Source organism: Eschrichtius robustus, chromosome 20, assembly GCF_028021215.1.
Source record: "Eschrichtius robustus isolate mEscRob2 chromosome 20, mEscRob2.pri, whole genome shotgun sequence".
Lineage (NCBI taxonomy): Eukaryota > Metazoa > Chordata > Mammalia > Artiodactyla > Eschrichtiidae > Eschrichtius > Eschrichtius robustus.
Window position 1 is genome coordinate 58,281,353 of NC_090843.1, and position 20,281 is coordinate 58,301,633.

General features: G+C 54.2%; 1 protein-coding gene across 2 annotated transcripts; it reads left to right on the forward strand.

The window, feature by feature from the left end:
* Positions 1-4,109: 4,109 nt before the first annotated feature.
* On the forward strand, positions 4,110-20,054 carry GUCY2D (guanylate cyclase 2D, retinal). Of its 2 annotated transcripts, none has more exons than XM_068531026.1 (19): positions 4,110-4,857; positions 4,941-5,245; positions 7,191-7,542; positions 8,149-8,233; positions 8,497-8,599; positions 9,002-9,103; positions 10,677-10,757; positions 12,105-12,311; positions 12,409-12,565; positions 13,102-13,251; positions 13,858-14,006; positions 14,501-14,664; positions 14,760-14,952; positions 15,186-15,360; positions 15,659-15,757; positions 15,856-15,950; positions 16,064-16,149; positions 16,309-16,420; positions 17,126-20,054. In XM_068531026.1, exons 1-18 carry the CDS (start codon positions 4,110-4,112, stop codon positions 16,400-16,402), a joined length of 3,345 nt encoding a protein of 1,114 aa, XP_068387127.1. In that variant the 3' UTR covers positions 16,403-16,420; positions 17,126-20,054. The 2 variants fall into 2 exon arrangements, with proteins under 2 accessions (XP_068387127.1, XP_068387128.1); XM_068531027.1 differs by having other exon boundaries at positions 4,523-4,857; positions 5,082-5,245.
* Positions 20,055-20,281: the final 227 nt, after the last annotated feature.

Sequence of the window (20,281 nt, forward strand, 5' to 3'; positions counted from 1 at the left end):
TGTTCATTGCAGCTCTATTTACAATAGCCAGGTCATGGAAGCAACCTAAATGCCCATCAACAGATGAATGGATAAAGAAGATGTGGTACATATATACAATGGAATATTACTCAGCCATAAAAAGGAATGAAATTGGGTCATTTGTAGAGATGTGGATGGACCTAGAGACTGTCATACAGAGTGAAGTAAGTCAGAAAGAGAAAAACAAATATCATATATTAACACATATGTGGAATCTAGAAAAATGGTACAGATAAACCGGTTTGCAAGGCAGAAATAGAGACACAGACATAGAGAACAAATGTATGGACACCAAGGGGGAAAAGCCGGGGTGGGGGTGGGGTGGTGAGATGAATTGGGAGATTGGGATTGACATATATATACTAATATGTATAAAATAGATAACTAATGAGAACCTGCTATATAGCACAGGGAACTCTACTTCACTTTGCTGTACAGTAGAAACTAACATAACATTGTAAAACAACTATACCCCAATAAAAAAAAAAAAAGGAGATTATGGAGTAAGCCAAATCACTCTCCGGGCCTCAGTCTTATCATCTGTGAAATGGAAGTGTTGGGTGGAGAATCCATGATTCCTAGAGTTGTTGTGTTAGAAGAGGAGAGACTTGGGGGAATTAACCCTTATGGAAAGTAAGAAGCCCAGGACTATATAAATAAACATTGATACCTACTAGGTTTTGAGACTCTACTACAGGTCAGACATAAACATTTTTTATGAACATTTTTTTAAAATTTAAATTATCAAATATTTCAAACATACAGAAAAATCCCTAAATATAGTGATTGTGTCCACCTGCATGAGATCTTAACTCTTTATTCACTGCTGTATCCCCAGAGCCTAGAACAGTGCCTGGGACATAGTAGAAACTCAGTGAGGTTTTTTTTTTTAATGAATAAATGACTCCTTATGTCTCTTCATATACAAATAAATGTTAGTTCCTCTAGGGTAATTCCTACAAGTGGAATTGCTTCAACTCTAATAAGTTAATTGCCAAACAGCCCACCAATGTACACCCTCGTCACAAATATGTAGGTTTTGTGTTTGCTCAGATTCATACCAACGTTTGATATTATCACGCTTTCTTATTTTTGCCAATCTGTTGGAGATGTTAATGGTATCTCACTGTTTTATTTTGCATTTCCTTGATTATTAGTGAGGTTGGGCATTTTTCCTTAGGCTTTTCTTATGACTTGCCTGTTCCTTTCCTATGCGCATTTTTCTACTGGGTTACCTCTTATAGTATCCAATATATATTTTGGATACTAACTCTTTGTTAATGTTTTGCAAATATCTTCTTGTTGGTGGCTCATGTTTTCTCTTTGTGATGATTTTTTGACCAGAAATTTTAATTTTAATATTTTCAAATTTATGAATATTTTCCTTTATGGTTTGTACTTTATGTGTTTTGTTTAAGAAATTCTTTCCTACTCTGAATTGATAAAGACATTCTCTTTTTATCTAAAAATTTTTTATTAACTCTTATTGGGAAATAATTTCAAATTTACAAAATGCTGCAAAGATAAAAATAGTACAGAGAACAGTCATATACCCTTTACCCAGATAGTGTTAACATTTAATCACATTTGTTTATCATTTAATAAATATAATATACAACATATAGTATGTAATATATATGATATAAAACATGTACATATATTTTTTCTGATCTATTTGAGGGTAAGTTGCATACATTATGGTGCTTTACAGCTAAATACTTCAGTGTGTATTTCCTACAAATAGGGATAGTACAGTTCAAAATTTACATTGATAGAATACTTTTATCAAATCTCCCATTCATATCCCAGTTTCGTCAGTTGACAAATTTGATGTTGATACACTTTATAGCATTTTTATAATCCTATGAACTCTATAACCATATAGCAGTTTTTAAAACCCTTTGTACAGGCTCCAAACTAGAGGCAGGTATTGCATTTATTTGTCATATCTTTCTAGCTTCCTTTAATCTGGAACATTTCCTCAACCTTTTTGTCTTTTATGATATTTACATTTTTGAAGAATACAGGCCCCTCCCTTCTTTTTAGAAGAATGTTCCTCATTTTGTGTTTATCTGCTGTTTCCTTGAGATTAGATTGATGAAATGCACTCTCGGCTGGAACATACATAGATGAATATTGTGCAGTATTGCATCTGTGCAGTATTACAAAGATGTAGTATTGTATCTTTCTCAGGTTATGATGTCTGGAGGTACACAATGTCTATCTGCCCCTCATAGGTTAACCAACGCTGGTCAAAGTGTTGTCCAATTTCTCCACTGTATAATTACTGCTTTTTATTTTTTTGCTCCCCCAAACTCATAAGCAATCTGTAGGGAGACACCTTAAGACATGCAAATACTCTGGGGACTTCCCTGGTGGTCCAGTGGTTAAGATTGGAGGCTCCCAGTGCAGGGGGTCCAGGTTCGATCCCTGGTCGGGGAACTAGATGCCGCTGGCAGCAATGCAGGCAATGAAGATCCCTGTGCCGCAACGAAGACCCCACGCAGCCAAACAAATAAATACATATTTCAAAAAAAAAAAAAAGACATGCAAATATCCTGCTCCTCATCAAAATTTCTTCCTAGCTTTAGCATCCACTGATGATTCTTTCCTGATCCAATCTTTGTCATGATAGTTGGAAAATGATTCATTTAAAGTTTAAAATTGTGTTTTTATGTATGTTTTTAACCTGGAATTGATTTTCTACAGTGTGAGATAGGGATCAAATTCTATCTCCTCCCTCCCCCTCCTGTATGGCTAACTAATCAGCTCCATGTGTGGAAAAGCTCATTCTTACCCCACTGATAAGAAATGTCCACTCCTTCATACATCAAATTTCCATTTTTGCTGGGTTTGTTTCAGTAGTCTCTATTCTGTCCAATTGGTTTATTTGTTTATCCCTGCACCGATACTACAGTGTTTTAGTTATTATAGTTTTGTAATAAATTTTGATATATAGTAAGGCAAGTATCCCATTATATTCTTCTTTAAAATTGTCTTATCCATTTTTGTCATCCTGGCAATTATATTCATTGTCACAGATAATTTCCACAACAATCTTGAGAGAGATTAAGAAACTTTCCCAAGGTCACAAGGCCAATAAGGAGGAATTTGAACCCAGGTCTGCCCAAGGTCAGAGTTCTTTCCATTTCTTCCTGGGGTTCTGCCTACCCAAAGCCAAAGGGATGCTTACCTAGGCATGGAGAAGTGGAGGTCAGAGAATCAAGTGTGGGCAGGTGAGAGAAGGCAGCTATCAGACTGGGTTTGGGTTTGGTCTCTGGGTGTAGACTTTGCCAGCCAAGGGACTTGGTTCTGACTCGGCTGGCAGAACTGGAAACAAGATTGGAGGAAATGGGACTCCAGGACTGATCACCCACAGGTGTCCATGGGCACATCTTGCTGCTTCCCAGGCTGAGCAGGGTAATGTGGCAGCAGCCTGAAAGGGGGACCTGCGGCTGCTTTTATGCTGGGGGTTATGGTGGGGGGCTTGGGACGCAGGGAGAGGAAAGAATCTGGCTGGCCGCCTGGAAGCTAGGACAGAGCCCACCCCAGGGAGCCCCATCCTCCACCAGCCCCTCCCTGCCTGCTTAAGAGACCCTAATCAGCTTGGGGAGATTAAGGGCTCTGGACGGCTCTTCCCACACCCCCGCCCTGGGCCCTGGCGAAGGAGACCCGTGGGAGGGCGTCAGAAGGATCGGCCCTGTGACCCCGAGCCCCGGCCCTGCGCCCGAGCCCCGGACTTTCCGGTGAGTGGCAGAGCCCCCTCCACACGGACTCCAGGTCCCTTCTGCCGGAAAGAGACCATGGAAGGGAATGGGAGTGTCCCCACTGACCCCCGACAGCTCTAAGAGGGGGGAGGGGCAGACAAGGGGGAGCGGGAAGCAGAGCAAAGCGGGGGGAAAGGGGGTGCTTCCAGGCTATGCCCCTGACCCCAAATAGTCGTCCAAGCCCGCGGAGGGGGGTGTGGAAGCAGAGACAAGCCGCGGGTTAATTGGGCTTTGAGAACCTGGGGGTTGCGGAGAGCCCTAAGAGAGCCCTGGGGGTCGCGTCCTCTCATGCTGCTCTGTTTATGCTCCCAGAAGCCGGCAATGACCGCCCGCGCGCTCCTCGCGGGTGGGCGTCGGGACCCCGGGCTCTGCGCACCCACGCGGGGGGCTCCGTCTCCGCCCGGCCTTCCCCGGACGCCGTCCCGGCCCCGGCCTCGGCTGCGCCCCCTGCTGCTGCTGCTGCCGCTGCCGCTGCTGCTGCTGCCGCGCTCCGCCCTCTCCGCTGCGTTCACAGTGGGGGTGCTGGGCCCCTGGGCCTGCGACCCCATCTTCGCCCGTGCCCGCCCGGACCTGGCCGCCCGCCTGGCCGCCGCCCGCCTGAACCACGAAGCTGCCCTGGAGGGCGGCCCCCGCTTCGAGGTCGCGCTGCTGCCCGAGCCGTGCCGGACGCCGGGCTCGCTGGGGGCGGTGTCCTCCGCGCTCACCCGCGTCTCGGGCCTCGTGGGGCCGGTGAACCCCGCAGCCTGCCGGCCGGCGGAGCTACTAGCTCAAGAGGCGGGGATCGCCCTGGTGCCCTGGGGCTGCCCCGGAATGCGGGCGGCGGGCACCACGGCTCCCGCGGTGACGCCCGCGGCGGATGCGCTCTACGCCCTCCTGCGCGCGTTCCGCTGGGCGCACGTGGCCCTGGTCACCGCCCCCCAGGACCTGTGGGTGGAGGCGGGACGCGCGCTTTCCACGGCGCTCAGGGCCCGGGGTCTGCCCGTTGCCCTGGTGACCTCTATGGAGCCCTCGGACCTGTCTGGAGCCCGGGAGGCCCTGAGGAGGGTCCAAGATGGGCCCAGAGTCAGAGGTAGGCTCCCCTGCAGGATGCGGGGGGGTTGGCTGTCCAGCGAGCAAAGGACAGAGCACCGAGCGGAGCCTCTGTGTCCGCAGCAGTGATCATGGTGATGCACTCGGTCCTGCTGGGCGGTGAGGAGCAGCGCCGCCTGCTGGAGGCTGCAGAGGAGCTGGGCTTGGCTGATGGTTCCCTGGTCTTCCTGCCCTTCGACACGCTGCACTACGCCTTGTCTCCAGGCCCGGACGCCTTGGCCCTGCTCGCCAACAGCTCACAGCTTCGCAAGGCCCACGATGCGGTGCTCACCCTCACGCGTCACTGTCCCCCGGGAGGCAGCGTGCTGGACAGTCTGCGCAGGGCCCAAGAGCATCAGGAGCTGCCCCCTGACCTCAATCTGCAGCAGGTAGAGGGACCAGGGAGGAGGGAAGAGGGGAAGAGAACCAGGGAAGAGAGCAGAGAATAGCCAAAAAGGGGAGATGGAGGCTGGAGGCAATGGGAAGAGAAGTGGATAGAGTCGATGGAATGAGAGGAGGATGCAGTCAATAGGAGGGAGTAGGAGGCCAGTAGGGAGAGAATAACCAGCAGCTCTGCATGTCCTGGGTGATGTAGAGGCTCTGGCCTTGCTTGGAGCATCTTTGTGTATTGGAATTGCTTCCAGAGAGTTGGCAATGAGACCTCTCAAGGTCAGCTCCAAGGAGCAAACGCTAACAAACTCTGCACTGCAGCATCTTTTGCAGTCTACTTTAAAGTAAACCCACTTCCAACACGGCCATAACATACAGTCTGTATTAAACAACCGGTGTTCTTAAGAGAGCAGGAAGGAGGGAGAATACAGATCCAGCCTCCATGCCCAGTTCAGAGGTGTTTCCTCTGGGGCTTCACCTAGTGGTCTTAACTTTTTGAAAGCCTTACATCTTGTGAGAAGCAGAAAAGTCCCTAGGTGGAGAAAGGGCTTCTATAACCATCTGGATTCACAGCTTATTCCCAACAATCAGCTAATATCCAGGATTCCCTGAGAACAGTGGTGAGATGGGATGGAGGGCAGGTGGAGAAATAGAGGTGGGGGAAATGGTGGGGGAAACCCTCTTCAGTTCTCAGTAAGTAGCATAGCCTTTCACCTAGCTGCCGAAGTGAGACCCCTGGGAGTCACCCTTGATTCCTCTAACCCTTCCCCCAACATCCAGACACCAAGTTCTGTCACTTATGCTTCCCAAAGGTCATTTGAATCCATCTACTTTCTCCATCCTCACTGTCACACCCCTGGTTAAGGCCACAGCACCTCTGGTCCAAATCCCCAAATAAAATCTCCCAAGTGGTCTCTGCTTCAACACTTACCTACCCCAGGCCTTTCTCCACCCAGCAATCAGAGTGAACTTCAGAAATCTGACACATCTGACTGTGTCACGCCCCCATCCAAAGTCTCCCAGTGGCTTCTCTTGCCCTGGATAGATACAGGTCTCTTCACTTGGTTTATCAGGTCTCATGTCGTCCTCTCTCTTCCTTCTTTCTTGAACTTCAGCCAGACCGAGCTACTTTGGGTTCCCCAGATGTGACCTTCTCTTTTGCTTCTGTGCTACTGGGTGTACTGTTCCCTCTCTCCTGTCCCTACACTCCCCCAGATATTTCGGATTCATCCCCTGAGGGATGGTCACTTCTGGAAGCCTCTTCCTCCTCCCCCAGCCTGGGCTGGGGCCCTCTTTCCTGTCTCCTCAGCTCCCTCAGTTACTCCTCCCCTCACTCATTACACTGCTTTAACATCCCTGTCTGTCTCCCCCTACTAGAGGAAAGATTCCTCGAGATAGGGACTGTCTTGTACCCTGATATATCCCTAGCGCTCTACACAGTGCCTGGCACTGTGAGAGATGGGAACTGGGAATAATAGAGAAGCTCCGTGAGATCAGGTGGTTGCCTTGGGAAAAAGAAAAGAACTAAAAATAGAAAATAGAAGCCAACCAAAAGATGAGAAAGAAGGCTTTCCATGAATGGTAGGTAATGATTTTAAAAATATATGCAGGGCAACCAAAAGGAGAGGGAAGAGAGATGTAGGTATTGGAGTTAGAAGTAACAAATGATAAGAAGAGCGTAAGAATACTGAAAAGAGGAAAGGGCAGTGGCAAAAAGAGGTGGGATAGCCAATTGGAGAGAGAGGAAGAGAGAGCCAATGAGGAGAGGAAGAGAGAGCCAATGCGGAGGGATATGGAACCACTAACTAGGAGGTGCGAACAGTCAAAACACAGAGGGCTTGAAGGACTCGAAGGGCCCAGTGAAAGGATAAGCGGAGACAGTGAGTCCCCGTCTGTTTACCGGCCGTGACCCCGAAACCTGAACCCCCTACCCTTCCTCCCCAGGTATCCCCTCTCTTCGGCACCATCTATGACTCGGTCTTCTTGTTGGCTGGGGGCGTGGCGCGAGCGCGGGCGGCCGCAGGTGGCGGCTGGGTGTCCGGAGCAGCCGTGGCCCGCCACGTCCGGGATGCCCAGGTCCCCGGCTTCTGTGGGGCCCTGGGAGGAGCCGAGGAGCCCTCCTTTGTGCTGCTGGACACGGATGCAGCCGGGGACCGGCTGTTCGCCACACACGTGCTGAACCCCACCCGGGGCTTCTTCCGCTCCGCCGGAACCCCGGTGCATTTTCCTAGAGGGGGACGGGGGCCTGGGCCCGACCCCTCGTGTTGGTTCGACCCAGACGTCATCTGCAACGGAGGTGAGGGCGAACATCCCAGCCCACACTGGAACAGTGACCATGAACCCTCCACAAAGTGGTGAAAGAGAGTGAACTCTCATCCTGTAACTCCTGTTGGAGGCCCTTCCAGGTCCTCCTCAGAGACCCCCGGCTTGTGCAGGACTCCTGTCTTGACGAGCCCCTGGAGCCCTCTCGGAACCTTTCTAGCATTCCCAGACCACCCCCCCCCCGCCCCGCCCTTTGCAGGACCCATGACCTTTCCCTAGATCCTGTTATGGGCTCCCATCCCCCTTTTCTGGAGCCTCCAAGGTTTGACGTGACCGCATTCCTCCCTAGAGAGCAGCGGTTCGCAACCTTTTTGGCACCAGGGACCTGTTTCGTGGACAACAGTTTTTCCACGGACTGGGGTGGGGCGGGGGCGGTGTTCAGGCGGTAATGCCAGCGATGGGGAGCAGGCAGATGAAGCTTCGCTCGCTCACGCCGCTCACCCCCTGCTGTGCGGCCCGGTTCCTAACAGGCTGCGCGGACAAGTAGCGGTCCGCGGCCCGGGGGTTGGGGACCTCTGCTAGAGAGGATGCCTCCCCTCTGCCACAGTCCTCAGCATCTCTCCTCTCACTGCCCCTCCAGGAGTGGAGCCCGGCGTCGTCTTCATCGGCTTCCTCCTGGTGGTTTTGATGGGGCTGACAGGGGCCTTCCTGGCCCATTATTTTAGGTGAGTAGGGTAAGTAGGAGAGGAGCTTGGCTCTCCACCTGCCAGAAATGCAACTGTGCAGCAGGCTGGGCCCACTCAAGAGTAGAAGGAGGGAGGATGTCTTTTGGAGAGGAGGAGAAGGAAGGAGTCTTGGAGGGCTGGCCGAGTCCCGAGGGGGTCTGGTTTGGGGATGACTGCCCTCCCCTGAGCCAGCATTCCCCCCCACTGGCTTCCTCTCATGGACCTTGGTCCCCGTTGCGAAGATGACCTCCTTTCTCTACCAGGCACCGGCTACTTCACATCCAAATGGTCTCCGGCCCCAACAAGATAATCCTGACTCTGGACGACGTCACCTTCCTCCCCCCGCAAAGGGGCAGCTCTCGGAAGGTGGGGGAGGAGGGGAGCCAGGACCCAGCTGTCCTCCCCTATATGTCCGGTCCCCTGCCTGGGCCAGCCCTCACCCCAGCCCCCACCTGGGAAGGCCTGGTTTCTGCCTTCGCTCGGTCCCAGGTCTGAGTGCTGGGATCAACACCCTCATGTGTGCAATGAGGATAACAGCCCCTGTCCTGACCGCTTTCCTTGGATAGGGTGAAGCTCCAACAGAAAATGAATGTGTTTGTTTTGTAAGCTCTGAAGTGTTGTGTACTTGGGAAGTAATGTCTTTATCACCTTCCCGAACTAAGATTTCTTCCCTTCCCCTCTTTAATCCCCAGAACTCAGCCTGACCTCAACCCAGGACTCTGACCCCATAGTATATCTTGACCCCATGCATTGACCTCTACCCTCCAGGTGGCCCAGGGGAGTCGATGGAGTCTGGCCGCCCGCAGCTTGTCAGACGTTCGCAGCATCCACAGCCAAATCCCGGATTACACCAACATTGGCCTCTATGAGGTGAGCCTGACCCCCAGGCAGGCCGAGCTCCATTCCTGGAGTCACGTCGTATCTTGCAGAGTCCAGGAAATGGGGATAGGAGCCCAGAATGGGAACTAGGGAGAGTTCATGGATTCCTCCTCAAAGGGGAGCATCTGGGAAGCCTTCCTGCTGGGGGATTTTCCCTTAGCCATTATCCAGGTGAGGGCTCTTCAAAGGCCAATCACAGTGGCCTAAAGACTGGAGGCCTGACGGTGGGAAGTTTGATGGGACCAGCATGTAGCCTGAAGAGGTCACTGAGGCCATCCCCCACCCTGTTGGGAGCCCCTGGTCCTCCCCCTCAGTGCTCCAAGCCTTTGGGTTACTGAAGGGCACAGGCCTCCCTGGAAAGATTGAGACAGAGGCTCATCTGGGAAGTGATCTCATGGTCACAAAGAGGACTTTTCCAGGATTGGATTGTTCAGGATGGGGCTTCCAGACTGAGCTAATCTCTGACTCAAGCCAGACTCATGTCTTGGCCCCACCCAGCACTTCTACCCCAATCAGATCACACTCTGGAGCAGCAAGACTTAGAGGGGAAAAAGAAAGTCACAAAAGGGCATTAGGACATTAACCATGGGGTCAGCAAATCTGAATGTGGTGGGATGCGTGGGAGATAATGAGAACAGATTCAGAGAGCGCTGAGAGAGAGCTCCACTAATGAAGAGGGAGTGGAGATTTAGAGCTCTTGGGTGTCATGTCGTGGAGAGAATGCAGAGATTCCTAGTATGTCACCTAGAGGCCGTTGCAGCCATTTCCCAGTAGAACACTATTGTCGTTTTGGGCAGGACACTATGCCTTGAAGAATGTTTAGTGCCACTTGTCCCTGACTATGTCCACTGATCACAGCCCCCAGTTTTTGTGACAATTAAAAATGTCTCCACATTTATTTCCAAATCTTCTTTAGGGGTCAGTACCAAACCCCCAGAATTCCCTCCTAGTCCAAATCCTTTATCAACAGACAAGGCCAACTACATAATTTGCAAGGTCTAGGGCAAAATAAAAATGAAGTGCCCCTTGTTCATTCAAGATGACAGCAGCAGATCACTGAACCAAGCTCAGGCCCTTCTGAGCACAGGGCCCTGGGTGACCGCATGGGCTCGCACACCCATGAACTGGCCCTGCCGACAGCTGACGACAGTGAGGCTGAGAGCCTGCAGGGGGGCTGTCTATTCTTCACAGTTAGTCTGTAATAACGCGTGATCTACCCAGACTCCTGATGCCCACCACAGTGCTCTCTTATGGCAGCAGGTGGTGATGAGGGCTGTGATTTCAATGACACTTGTGGTGGTGATGGCTCACTTAATAGGGCTGTTGGTGAGCGCATCTGGCGTGGTGAGGACAGCCTCTGCATCTCTCTTTCCCACGGGTGGGCTTTCACCCAGCTGGCCGTGAAGTGGATTGGCAGGCATTATACCCCTTGCTCCGGATGCTCTTTGTCGCATGGAAGATGGGTTCTGGAGCAGTGAGCCAAGGGAAACGTGGGGGCTCTACAGGGCTCCTCACATCATGGGGTTTTAAGAAACCAAGTTCACTATTCCTGTCTCTGCTCCAGGGAGACTGGGTTTGGCTGAAGAAATTCCCGGGGGAACAGCACATAGCTATCCGCCCAGCGACCAAGATGGCCTTCTCCAAGGTGAGAGTGGGCCTGTGATGGGGTATGAGGTGGCCATCATTTCCTCCCTCCTTGCCTTCTCTTTGCAGCTGAGTCCAAGTAGGCCCCATTGTGGCAGGGACGAAGAGCTCTCAGTGAAGTGTCCCCTCCTCTCTAAAGCAGGTTTCTTATCATGCTCTCTTATAACACTAGTTCTTTCCTTTGAGGTGTTGATCATAATTTGTAATTGTCTGTTCACCTGTGTGTGCTTGCTTATTTCTTATCTGCCTCCCTCCCTGAACTGTAAGTTGAGTGGGGGCTTTTCCCCTACCTCCTCCATTGTATTAATATTTCCAGCACCCAGCACAGTGTCTGGAACATTAGAGACACCCAATGAATGTTTGTTGAGTGAATGCTAGAAAATAAATGGGTTTCCAGTTCTGTCAGGCTGCCTGCACAGAATGGCCTAGTTGGTGCATACCGAGTGACGTGGAAAGTTGGCAAGGAGGCTATAAACTGGCTTATTCTGGTCATTCCAACCTTAGTGCCCCCCTTACCCCTAACACCATACAGCCTTGGCCTGGCCTCCTTCCCAGATGCCTCCACAGAAGCTCTTGGTCACAGCTGCAGAATGACTTAAATGGACTACCAGTAGTCAACAGACTAAATCACCATTTAACAACAGGCATTTAAGATGAAAAGAAGCCCCTTGTTGGACCAAAGAAAAACTAGAAAGGGCACCAGTCACCCACTAGCCCTCATTTTCCCAGCCAGACTGTGAGGGCCTCTGTCCCGCCGAGTGGGTGTGGCCTTGTTGTTGGCTCCTCTGGGACACAGCTCAACTAGTTAGTCCTTCTTCCTTAACTAAGGGGGGGGGGGGCGGGGTGCGTCTATCTGGCACAATGATGTAACAAGCAAAGCAGCCCTGGGCTGAGTCACCAGCACAAGCCATTTCTGGTGATTTTTGAAAGCACTGCAGTGTCTGCCTGATTCTCCCCACAAGGGACGGTTATATCAGAAGTGGGGCGGGGGGGGCGCTGAGCTCCAGGAGCTTTTCCTTCATGAGGTGTTTTCCCTTAAGACCCAGGAAGTTCAAAGTCTTATGGTTAATAAATCAGAAACTGCCTGGGTCCTGATTTACCAGCGCAGAATTGTCTTTTCATTCATAGCTTTAAGTTACACCACGTTCAGTGTCTCCACGGTGGCCTTTGCCTGTGGTGTCTTTTCCAGAGAGAGGTGTCTTTAGAAGGAAGCCCCTACACGCCCTATAGACCTTTCCACTCACCATTTTTACCCCATCCTCCAATCAGAAACCGACCTGAAGCACAGCCTCCTCCCCACCTCGCTCCCAGAACAGCAAATGCCTGTTAATTCCAACCCCTCCCCCAGATCCGGGAGCTCCGGCATGAGAACTTGGCCCTCTACCTGGGGCTCTTCCTGGCGGGGGGAGCTGGCGGCGCCGCGGCCCCCGGGGAAGGGATGCTGGCTGTGGTCTCAGAGCACTGTGCCCGTGGCTCCCTCCAAGACCTCCTCGCTCAGAGAGACATAAAGCTGGACTGGATGTTCAAGTCCTCCCTCCTACTGGACCTCATCAAGGTGTGCGTGTCGGGGTGGCACCGGGTGGGCTGCGGCGGGGAGGAGCCGGCGGGGGAACCGCGTGGGCTGAGGCTGCCCCTGACGCCACTCCTTCCAGGGAATAAGGTATCTGCACCATCGAGGCGTGGCCCACGGGCGGCTGAAGTCACGGAACTGCGTGGTGGACGGGAGGTTCGTGCTTAAAGTCACCGACCACGGTCATGGGCGACTGCTGGAAGCGCAGAGGGTGTTACCGGAGCCTCCCAGCGCGGAGGGTAGGACTCCCCGGCTGCCACCCGGGCGGCCGAGCAGCCCCCGCATCCCCGTTGTTTCAAGGGCCTCTCCTTTCCTCCTTCCCTCGCACTCTCTCCATCCCACACCCACCGGACGCGACTCCTGCCACGGAGAAGATCTTGTGACCTCTGAGATGAGGGGGGTCTGGCTCCGTGGCTGGGGAGGCGGGGAGTTGTTAGGGGGCGGGACTTGTGCCTGAGGGGCGCAGCGCCTGCCCTTGCAGGGGGGTCTGCTTCTAGTGGGGCTTTGCCTAAGGGCGGGGCTTGTGCCCAAGGGACCTAGTCTGCTCTCGGCACCAATTTGTCTAAAGGGCGGGTCCTATTTGTGATGGCCCGGCTTTCTGAGACCTGCTCTGGGTTTCTGGTAGTTTCTCCTGGGGATCACTGCGGGCAGCAGGGCCAGACTGAGGCTGGGGAGTTGAGCGGGTGCGAGCCTGGACTTTCTGGTGAGGGTGGGGGGTCTGTCCCTAGCGCCTCTATGGCCCTCCGCGTGCCCACGCTCCCTTCCCCGACCCCAGACCAGCTGTGGACAGCCCCGGAGCTACTTCGGGACCCGGCCCTGGAGCGCCGGGGAACGCTGGCTGGCGACGTCTTCAGTCTGGGCATCATCATGCAAGAGGTCGTGTGCCGCAGCGCCCCTTACGCCATGCTGGAGCTGACTCCCGAGGGTACGGCCGCCCTCGCCTGGCCTTTGGACTAGAAAGACACCCCGCTGTTAGGCAGAGACCCAGCCTCGCTCGGTGCTGAGACTTACTTATGTGGGACTCCCTAGAGCTGAGTTCTGAAGGGTCAGGGCAGTGGAGAGCCAAGCATCAGGATGGGAGGGGGCGGCCTTTCAGCACCCAGACGTCAGTGGTTTCCTCTGTCTGGACCCTGGACCCAGCCTGCTGCCCCAACGGTGGTAGCAAGCTCCCCTCTGGTTCTTAGGGGCCCCAGGGAGGCAGCACGATAGGGGGAAGGGGGAAACACAGCGGATGGATCTGGTTCAGATCTATATTATCATGTATAGGATACAGCATGCTACTTGATCACTCTAACCCTGACTTGTCTTATGTGCAGTAAATGTCAGTCTCTTTGCCTATCCCTTCGTACTGCCCCCTGGCCCCCAGGGTTCAGGGTCCTGTTGCTCCCAGCAACACCTCCCACACTACGCTTCCCCACCTACTGAAGCTTCCCCTTCCAGCCCCCTCCTCTTGAGCTTCAACAATCAGGCCAGAGTCAGAGGTGGCTTCTGTTCTGTCACACCCCCTCTCTTGTTCCCTTCATGCCTCCAGAAGTGGTGAAGAGGGTACAGAGCCCCCCTCCACTGTGTCGGCCCTCGGTGTCCATAGACCAGGCGCCCATGGAGTGCATCCAGCTGATGAAACAGTGCTGGGCAGAGCAGCCGGAACTTCGGCCCTCCATGGACCGCACCTTCGACCTGGTCAGGGGCTGGGCTGGCCGTTTGCTGGCAACTTGGGGTGGGGGAGGGGAGGCTGCAGGAAGGCAAGCTGGCAGGGTCTCTGACCTTCCAGGCTACTTCCTAAGGGGTAGTCTGAGGATTAAGCGTTTGGTGGGGACAGAATTAGAATGGGGGCTGTGGAGGCCTTTGGAGTGGGAGATGGAGCTCTGGGTGGGAGAAATATTTAATTCAATTCAAATAACATTTATTGAGTATGTGTTTGGCCTAGTGAGGGAGAAAGACCCTTGGCCTGGGAGTCCAAAGACTGGGCTGGTTCCAGCGCCTTGTCAGTTGCTAACAGAACAGGTGACCTCCTAATAACATGTGAAAACACAGTGCCCAGCACGGGGCAGCACGGGCTTGATGAATACAGATGAAAGGGGGCGGGGGCAGAGGATCAGGCATAATACAGCCCCCTGAGAGGGGCGTGGCAGCCCAGGTCCTCGGCAGCCCCACCAGCTTCCTCCTCCTACTAGTTCAAGAGCATCAACAAGGGCCGGAAGATGAACATCATCGACTCGATGCTGCGGATGCTGGAGCAGTATTCCAGTAACCTGGAGGACCTGATCCGGGAGCGCACGGAGGAGCTGGAGCTGGAAAAGCAGAAGACAGACCGGCTGCTCACACAGATGCTGCCTCCGTGGGTGCCTACGGGGAGAGGTGGGTGGGGAGGACAGCTGGAATCCAGGCAGACTGGGGTGGCCTCCAGGTAAGCTCACCACCTGCCATCCCCAGGTCTGTGGCTGAGGCGCTGAAGATGGGGACACCTGTGGAGCCCGAGTATTTCGAGGAGGTGACACTGTACTTCAGTGACATTGTGGGTTTCACCACCATCTCAGCCATGAGTGAGCCCATCGAAGTGGTGGACCTGCTCAATGACCTCTACACGCTCTTTGACGCCATCATCGGCTCCCATGATGTCTACAAGGTGGGGTGTGTAGGGGCAAGCCCTCCTTCAGCTTCTCCCGCCCCCGCCCCCCGCCCGAGGTCACCAGCACGAACCTCTTTCCCAGCCCTCCTGTCCCTTTTCTCCTCTGCCAGTCCCCAGCTCAGTCCCCCAGCTGGAAGGCTCCCCAGGATCTCTGCGCTCACCCCAGTTTAGGCCTCCCGACAAGGGACGTTGGCATTGGCGGGGTGCTCAGTACTGAATTCTCTCCTCAGGTGGAGACAATCGGGGACGCCTATATGGTGGCCTCAGGGCTGCCCCAACGGAACGGGCAGCGGCACGCAGCAGAGATCGCCAACATGGCTCTGGACATCCTCAGTGCCGTGGGCACCTTCCGCATGCGGCACATGCCCGAGGTGCCCGTGCGCATCCGCATCGGCCTGCACTCGGGTAACTCCGCGCCTTCCCGGGCTCTCCAGCCCATCTCCCTCGTTAGGGCCGGGCTCCAGATCTCCTAGATAGGAGGCAAACTCGTGGAGTGGGTGGGGGCGGGGACTTGTCTTGAAGCCACCTTTTCACAGCAGGCACCGCATTGTAATTGGGAGGGTACGCTTGAGAGGGTTTCTTTGGGAAGCCAGTGGAGATTATGGGGTGCTAAAGGCCCCCCGAGCCCTAGGTGCCACCCAGCCGCCAGCAGGCCAGCTTCAGCGCGGGCCAGCCAGCCCGCCGACGCCGCACGTCTCCACAGGCCCGTGCGTGGCAGGCGTGGTGGGCCTCACGATGCCGCGGTACTGCCTGTTTGGGGACACGGTCAACACCGCCTCGCGCATGGAGTCCACCGGGCTGCGTGAGTGTGACGGGGCGGGAGGGGCGGGGAGGGGGCGTGGGAGGGGTGTCCTGAGCTCACGGTGTCCTCTGAGCTCACGGTGTCCCCTGCCGTCCCAGCTTACCGCATCCACGTGAACAGGAGCACCGTGCAGATTCTCTCCGCCCTAGACGAGGGCTTCCAGACCGAGGTGCGGGGTCGCACGGAGCTGAAGGTGAGGCCGGGCTGGAAGACACAACTCGCCACGCCCGGTTCCACTGAGACCTCGAGATCCACTGGCCCTCACCTCAGCCTGCCTGAGTCCTCCCCTCCCCTGTGTCTCCCCAGGGCAAGGGCGCCGAGGAAACGTACTGGTTGGTGGGCAGACGCGGCTTCGACAAGCCCATCCCCAAACCGCCTGACCTGCAACCGGGGTGAGGATCTGGCCTTCGTGCTGCCATGACCGAGTTGGTCCCTCCATGCCCTCCCTCCCCTTCTGCCCTGCACCGGACCCCGCCCAAGCGGGGCGACCTGGGCCTCGCCCTCCTACTGCCTATTCTCCCTCCATGAGGCCGCCCCTCCCTTCGCCACAGGGACAGCAACCACGGCATCAGCTTGCAGGATATCCCGCCTGAGCGGCGCCGGAAGCTGGAGAAGGCGAGGCTGGGCCTGTTTTCTGGAAAGTGAGGCTGGGCCTGGGACAAGGTACTGGCCCCTTGGCTCCCATGCCCCACAGACCCCGGGGGCTACACACATGCTTCCTGGAGGACAGGTACCTCTTCCCCAGCCTGAGGACCTAGCCCTGCCTGCCTGCAGAACGTCCCACTCAAGCCAGGTTTCCCGTCCTTCTCTGACTTGGTGAGCCCAGGCTGGTTCCTAAACCCAGGGATTTCCCAGCCGCAGGGATCCTGGCTCGGTAGGTCTGGAGTGGGCCAGGAATCCAGACTCGGGAATGCCTCTAAACATGACCTTCTGGAACTTTTACTCTGACCTACCCCCGACGACACACACACACACACACACACACACACACACACACACACACACACACCTTCTGGAACTTTTACTCTGACCTACCCCCGACGAGACACACACACACACACACACGCACACACACACACACACACACACACACACACACACACACACACACACACACACACACACACACACATTGCATTAACCAGACCCTCCTCTGGGCCCCTCAGGCTATACACCGCCCAAGAGACAGAACCCTAGGTAGCAACGCTCACCAGAGGACGAGCTGACTGCTGCCCCTAGAGCTCGGTTATAGAAGAAACCCTGCCCTCTGCCCTCCAAGAAACTCTGATCCATGACTCTCCCCTACTGAGGTGAACCCCCATGACCCCTTTCCATGATTTCCCTCTGAAACACTCCTCTTTCCCTCAGGATTATTCCGGAAGGTCCTTTTCCTGAAAGTTGCTGCTGTAGGTGACCAAAAGTCTGGCTAATACCAGTGGCTTCCGTCCAGCTCTGCCTCAAAGGATTCTGAGCCTTTGCAAGAGCTGGTTGCAAACCAGCTGTGTGACCCTGGGAAAGTCTCATGCACTCTCTGGGCTTGGTTTCCCCTCCGTGGTAAAATGAAGAGTGGCCTACTTAGGTGGTTTCCATACCCTCCGGCCCTGACAGCTGGCCTTCAGAATGGTTGGCCTTGGGGTACAGGGCACTGGGCACGTGGCCTCCAGCCCCAGTGACCCTGAGCCCATAAGAAAGGCCCCAGGAAGGAGGATCTGGGATTGGATGTCCCAACCCCAGAGGAGGTGGAGACCGCCTGTTCCACCAGAGCAGGGGTGTTGTGTGGCCTGAGGATTTGAGGGCTTCTGTTTAGCCTCAAGCATCCTTCCCTTCTCCATCCCCCACCAGTCAGAAACCGGCTCCTTCTCCTGGGGCATTACCACATACTTTGCCCAAGTGCAGAGAAAAGCTTGTTTCAAAGCTTTGGGGAAAGGAAGGTAAACAAACCCCACGAAACCTCTCCTAACCAGAACACCCAGGAATAGTAGTATTCTCTGTTTAACTGGGCGCCACTGAGCAGGCAGTTGAACAGAAAATCCTCCCAGCTTAGATCTTTGTGACAAGTATCAACCCCTCCCATCCCAGTAAGTCCCCAGGTAAAGCTTCTTTTGTGGAACTTTGATGTTCCAGAGCCTGAACCTTGGCACATTGGACTCTGGGTGGCCTTCGCCATTGCCGCAGAACCTGGCAGAAGTTAGCAGCAGCTGTAGCCACCCAGGCTGTCACTAGGTAGTGCGCCTCCAGTCCCTGGAGATGTGCAAGCAGAACTGGAGACCTCTTTGAGCAGGGAGAGAACAGTCAGAGGGACTTCCTAGGCGGAAGGATGAACTAAATCCTCACCACACAGTGTGGTAGGTAGGCCAGCAGCAGCGACATTGCCTGGGAGCTTGTTAGCAATGCAGAATCTCAGGCCCAGGAGTATTGAAACAGAATCTACATCCTAACAAAGTTCCTTCAGAGTATTTCTATGCACATTAAAGTTTCTGAATCATAGAACTAAAGGATCCTAGGATCCCTAAAATCTCAGAACTGCTAAGATTTCTTAAAAACCAGGCTAGAAACTAGCCCCGAGACTTCTTTTGTTTGATCAGTGGAGTGGTTTTGTTTTTGTCTTGAGCTAACGTTTAGAAATCAAGAGATACCACATTGTAAAAATGGCTGCCAAATGTCCCTCTTTGAAATCAAAAGCCCCACACAGGGGCAACTGCTGACTTCCTTCTGGAGCTAAAGAGCAACCATCCCCTCGTCCCGTCTCTCCAGGGTTTCGCTTTTCTGTTCTCACCGTGCCCACCACTCCCCGTGCACTCCGAGACACCAAGATTTTCTGAACATCTCTTATGTACCTGTCCAGAGCCTGCAGACGTTAGACCTCAGGGCTCTGGAGTAGCTGATGTTAGGATTACAGGCACTGCTGGAGATTGCTTTGCCTGACTCGTAAAATCCACAAGTTCAATGGTCTTCCCCTCCTTCCTAAAGGTAGAGAAAGAACAGACAAGAAACCTAAAATCCAGCACTTGTAGGTTCTGGTTACTTAAGGTGGTGCTGCTATAGTGAGTAATATAGTATAATTTAAAACACATTTTTAACCGAGTTTGGAGATGATGAATTAAGGATTTTTTTAAAACCCTGATGCACACACACAAAAAATATTTTTTAAATTATGTACATTCTTAAACATCTCTCTTCAGATTTTCTTTGTCCTTAGGCCCCAGGAATCAAGGGCAGGCTCTGCATTGCTGGTGTTGGACCTGACCGTGTGAACGTAGCTCTCCCTCCCCTGCCTCTTCCCTCCCTCCCTCCCCACCCCTTACCTCTCCTTCCCTCCCTGCCTGTGAGGGGCCATGGGTAGTTACTGGCCTGTGATTCAGGGGAGCTTTGGGAAAGGGTTGGCCTGGGATTAGGTGCAGGACAGGCTGGGGCAAGGCACCCCCAGAGGGAGAGGAGTATGACCTGGGACCCAAACCCAGTTTGGGGCAGAGGTGCGGCGGGCAGGGCTGAGCCAGTCCCTTCCCACCCTCAACTCAGCCTTGTTCCTGGGACTCAGTCTCAAAGGCGAGTGACGGGGGGGAGAAGCTGGTAAAGGAGAGGCCTGTCCTCCTCCCCAGCCAGGAGAACGCAGGACCACCCGCCCCAGAGCTCAGAGAGCTGGTGGGAGAAGAGGAGGGAAACAGTTAAGCCCCAGTCTCCTCTCTGCCCCTAGTCTCCTCTCCCTGCCGGGCAGTTTCTCCTTGCCTTTCTCCTCCATTTCCGTGGAACCTTTTCTCCTGGGCCCAGTCAGTCTCCTAGAGCCCAGCTGCCCTCAGACCCAAGTCCTCTCCACCTGGTCACCCCTCTTGTTCCTGGGACCCAGGCAATTCCCAGCCCAGAGAGCACCCGGCTTGGCCACTAGGCACCCCTCACCCTCAGACGTGTTTACACTACCTCGGCCAGCTGGCCTGTGCCAGGAGCCCACGCTCGGGGTGGCCTTACCTTCGGGATGGCTCTGTCGCCAGGAGCAGCGCTGGCCGAAGCAGGGAGCTCCCGCAGCTCTGCTGCTGCTTCCATCCCATAGCCCGGACGCCGCATCCTGACCCAGGGCTCACCTGGCGCCTTTTGTCTGTGCTGCTCCTCAGGGTCGGGGCCCTGCTCCCCATCCCCACCTGCAGTGGACCCCAGACACCCCCCTTTGGGGGATCTGTGACACCGCGTTGTGGGACCGCGTTCACCGGGATCTTCTGGACCGGGCACTGTGGACACCAGGCCATGTGCCGTGGTGCTGGGTCCTGGCAGGGTGGGGGCTGGAATAAAGGTGTGCTTTCTTCCACTCCACGGTGTGTGGTCCTTTTGGCCTGGGTGGCCTGAACACCCCCATCCCTGGAGTGTTCGAATCTGGCATTGCCACGGAGGGCTTCAGATAAGGGGTGAACCCTAGAGATGACCTAGGCAGGGGGAGTTGAACTGGGGTCAGCAATCCCCGCCCAGAAACCCCTCTGCTCAGGGGATCTGCTCTGAGGGAACCAAGCAGGGAAGCTACAGGCCTTTCAGGCTTCT

What these genes read in the sequence shown, in the direction of transcription:
- GUCY2D (XM_068531026.1), top strand. Translation starts at nt 4,110, where the DNA reads ATGACCGCCCGCGCGCTCCTCGCGGGTGGGCGTCGGGACCCCGGGCTC. An exon ending in GCTCCCATGATGTCTACAAG is followed by an intron (nt 14,953 to 15,185) that starts GTGGGGTGTGTA and finishes TTCTCTCCTCAG; the next exon opens with GTGGAGACAATCGGGGACGC. An exon ending in CATGGAGTCCACCGGGCTGC is followed by an intron (nt 15,758 to 15,855) that starts GTGAGTGTGACG and finishes CTGCCGTCCCAG; the next exon opens with CTTACCGCATCCACGTGAAC.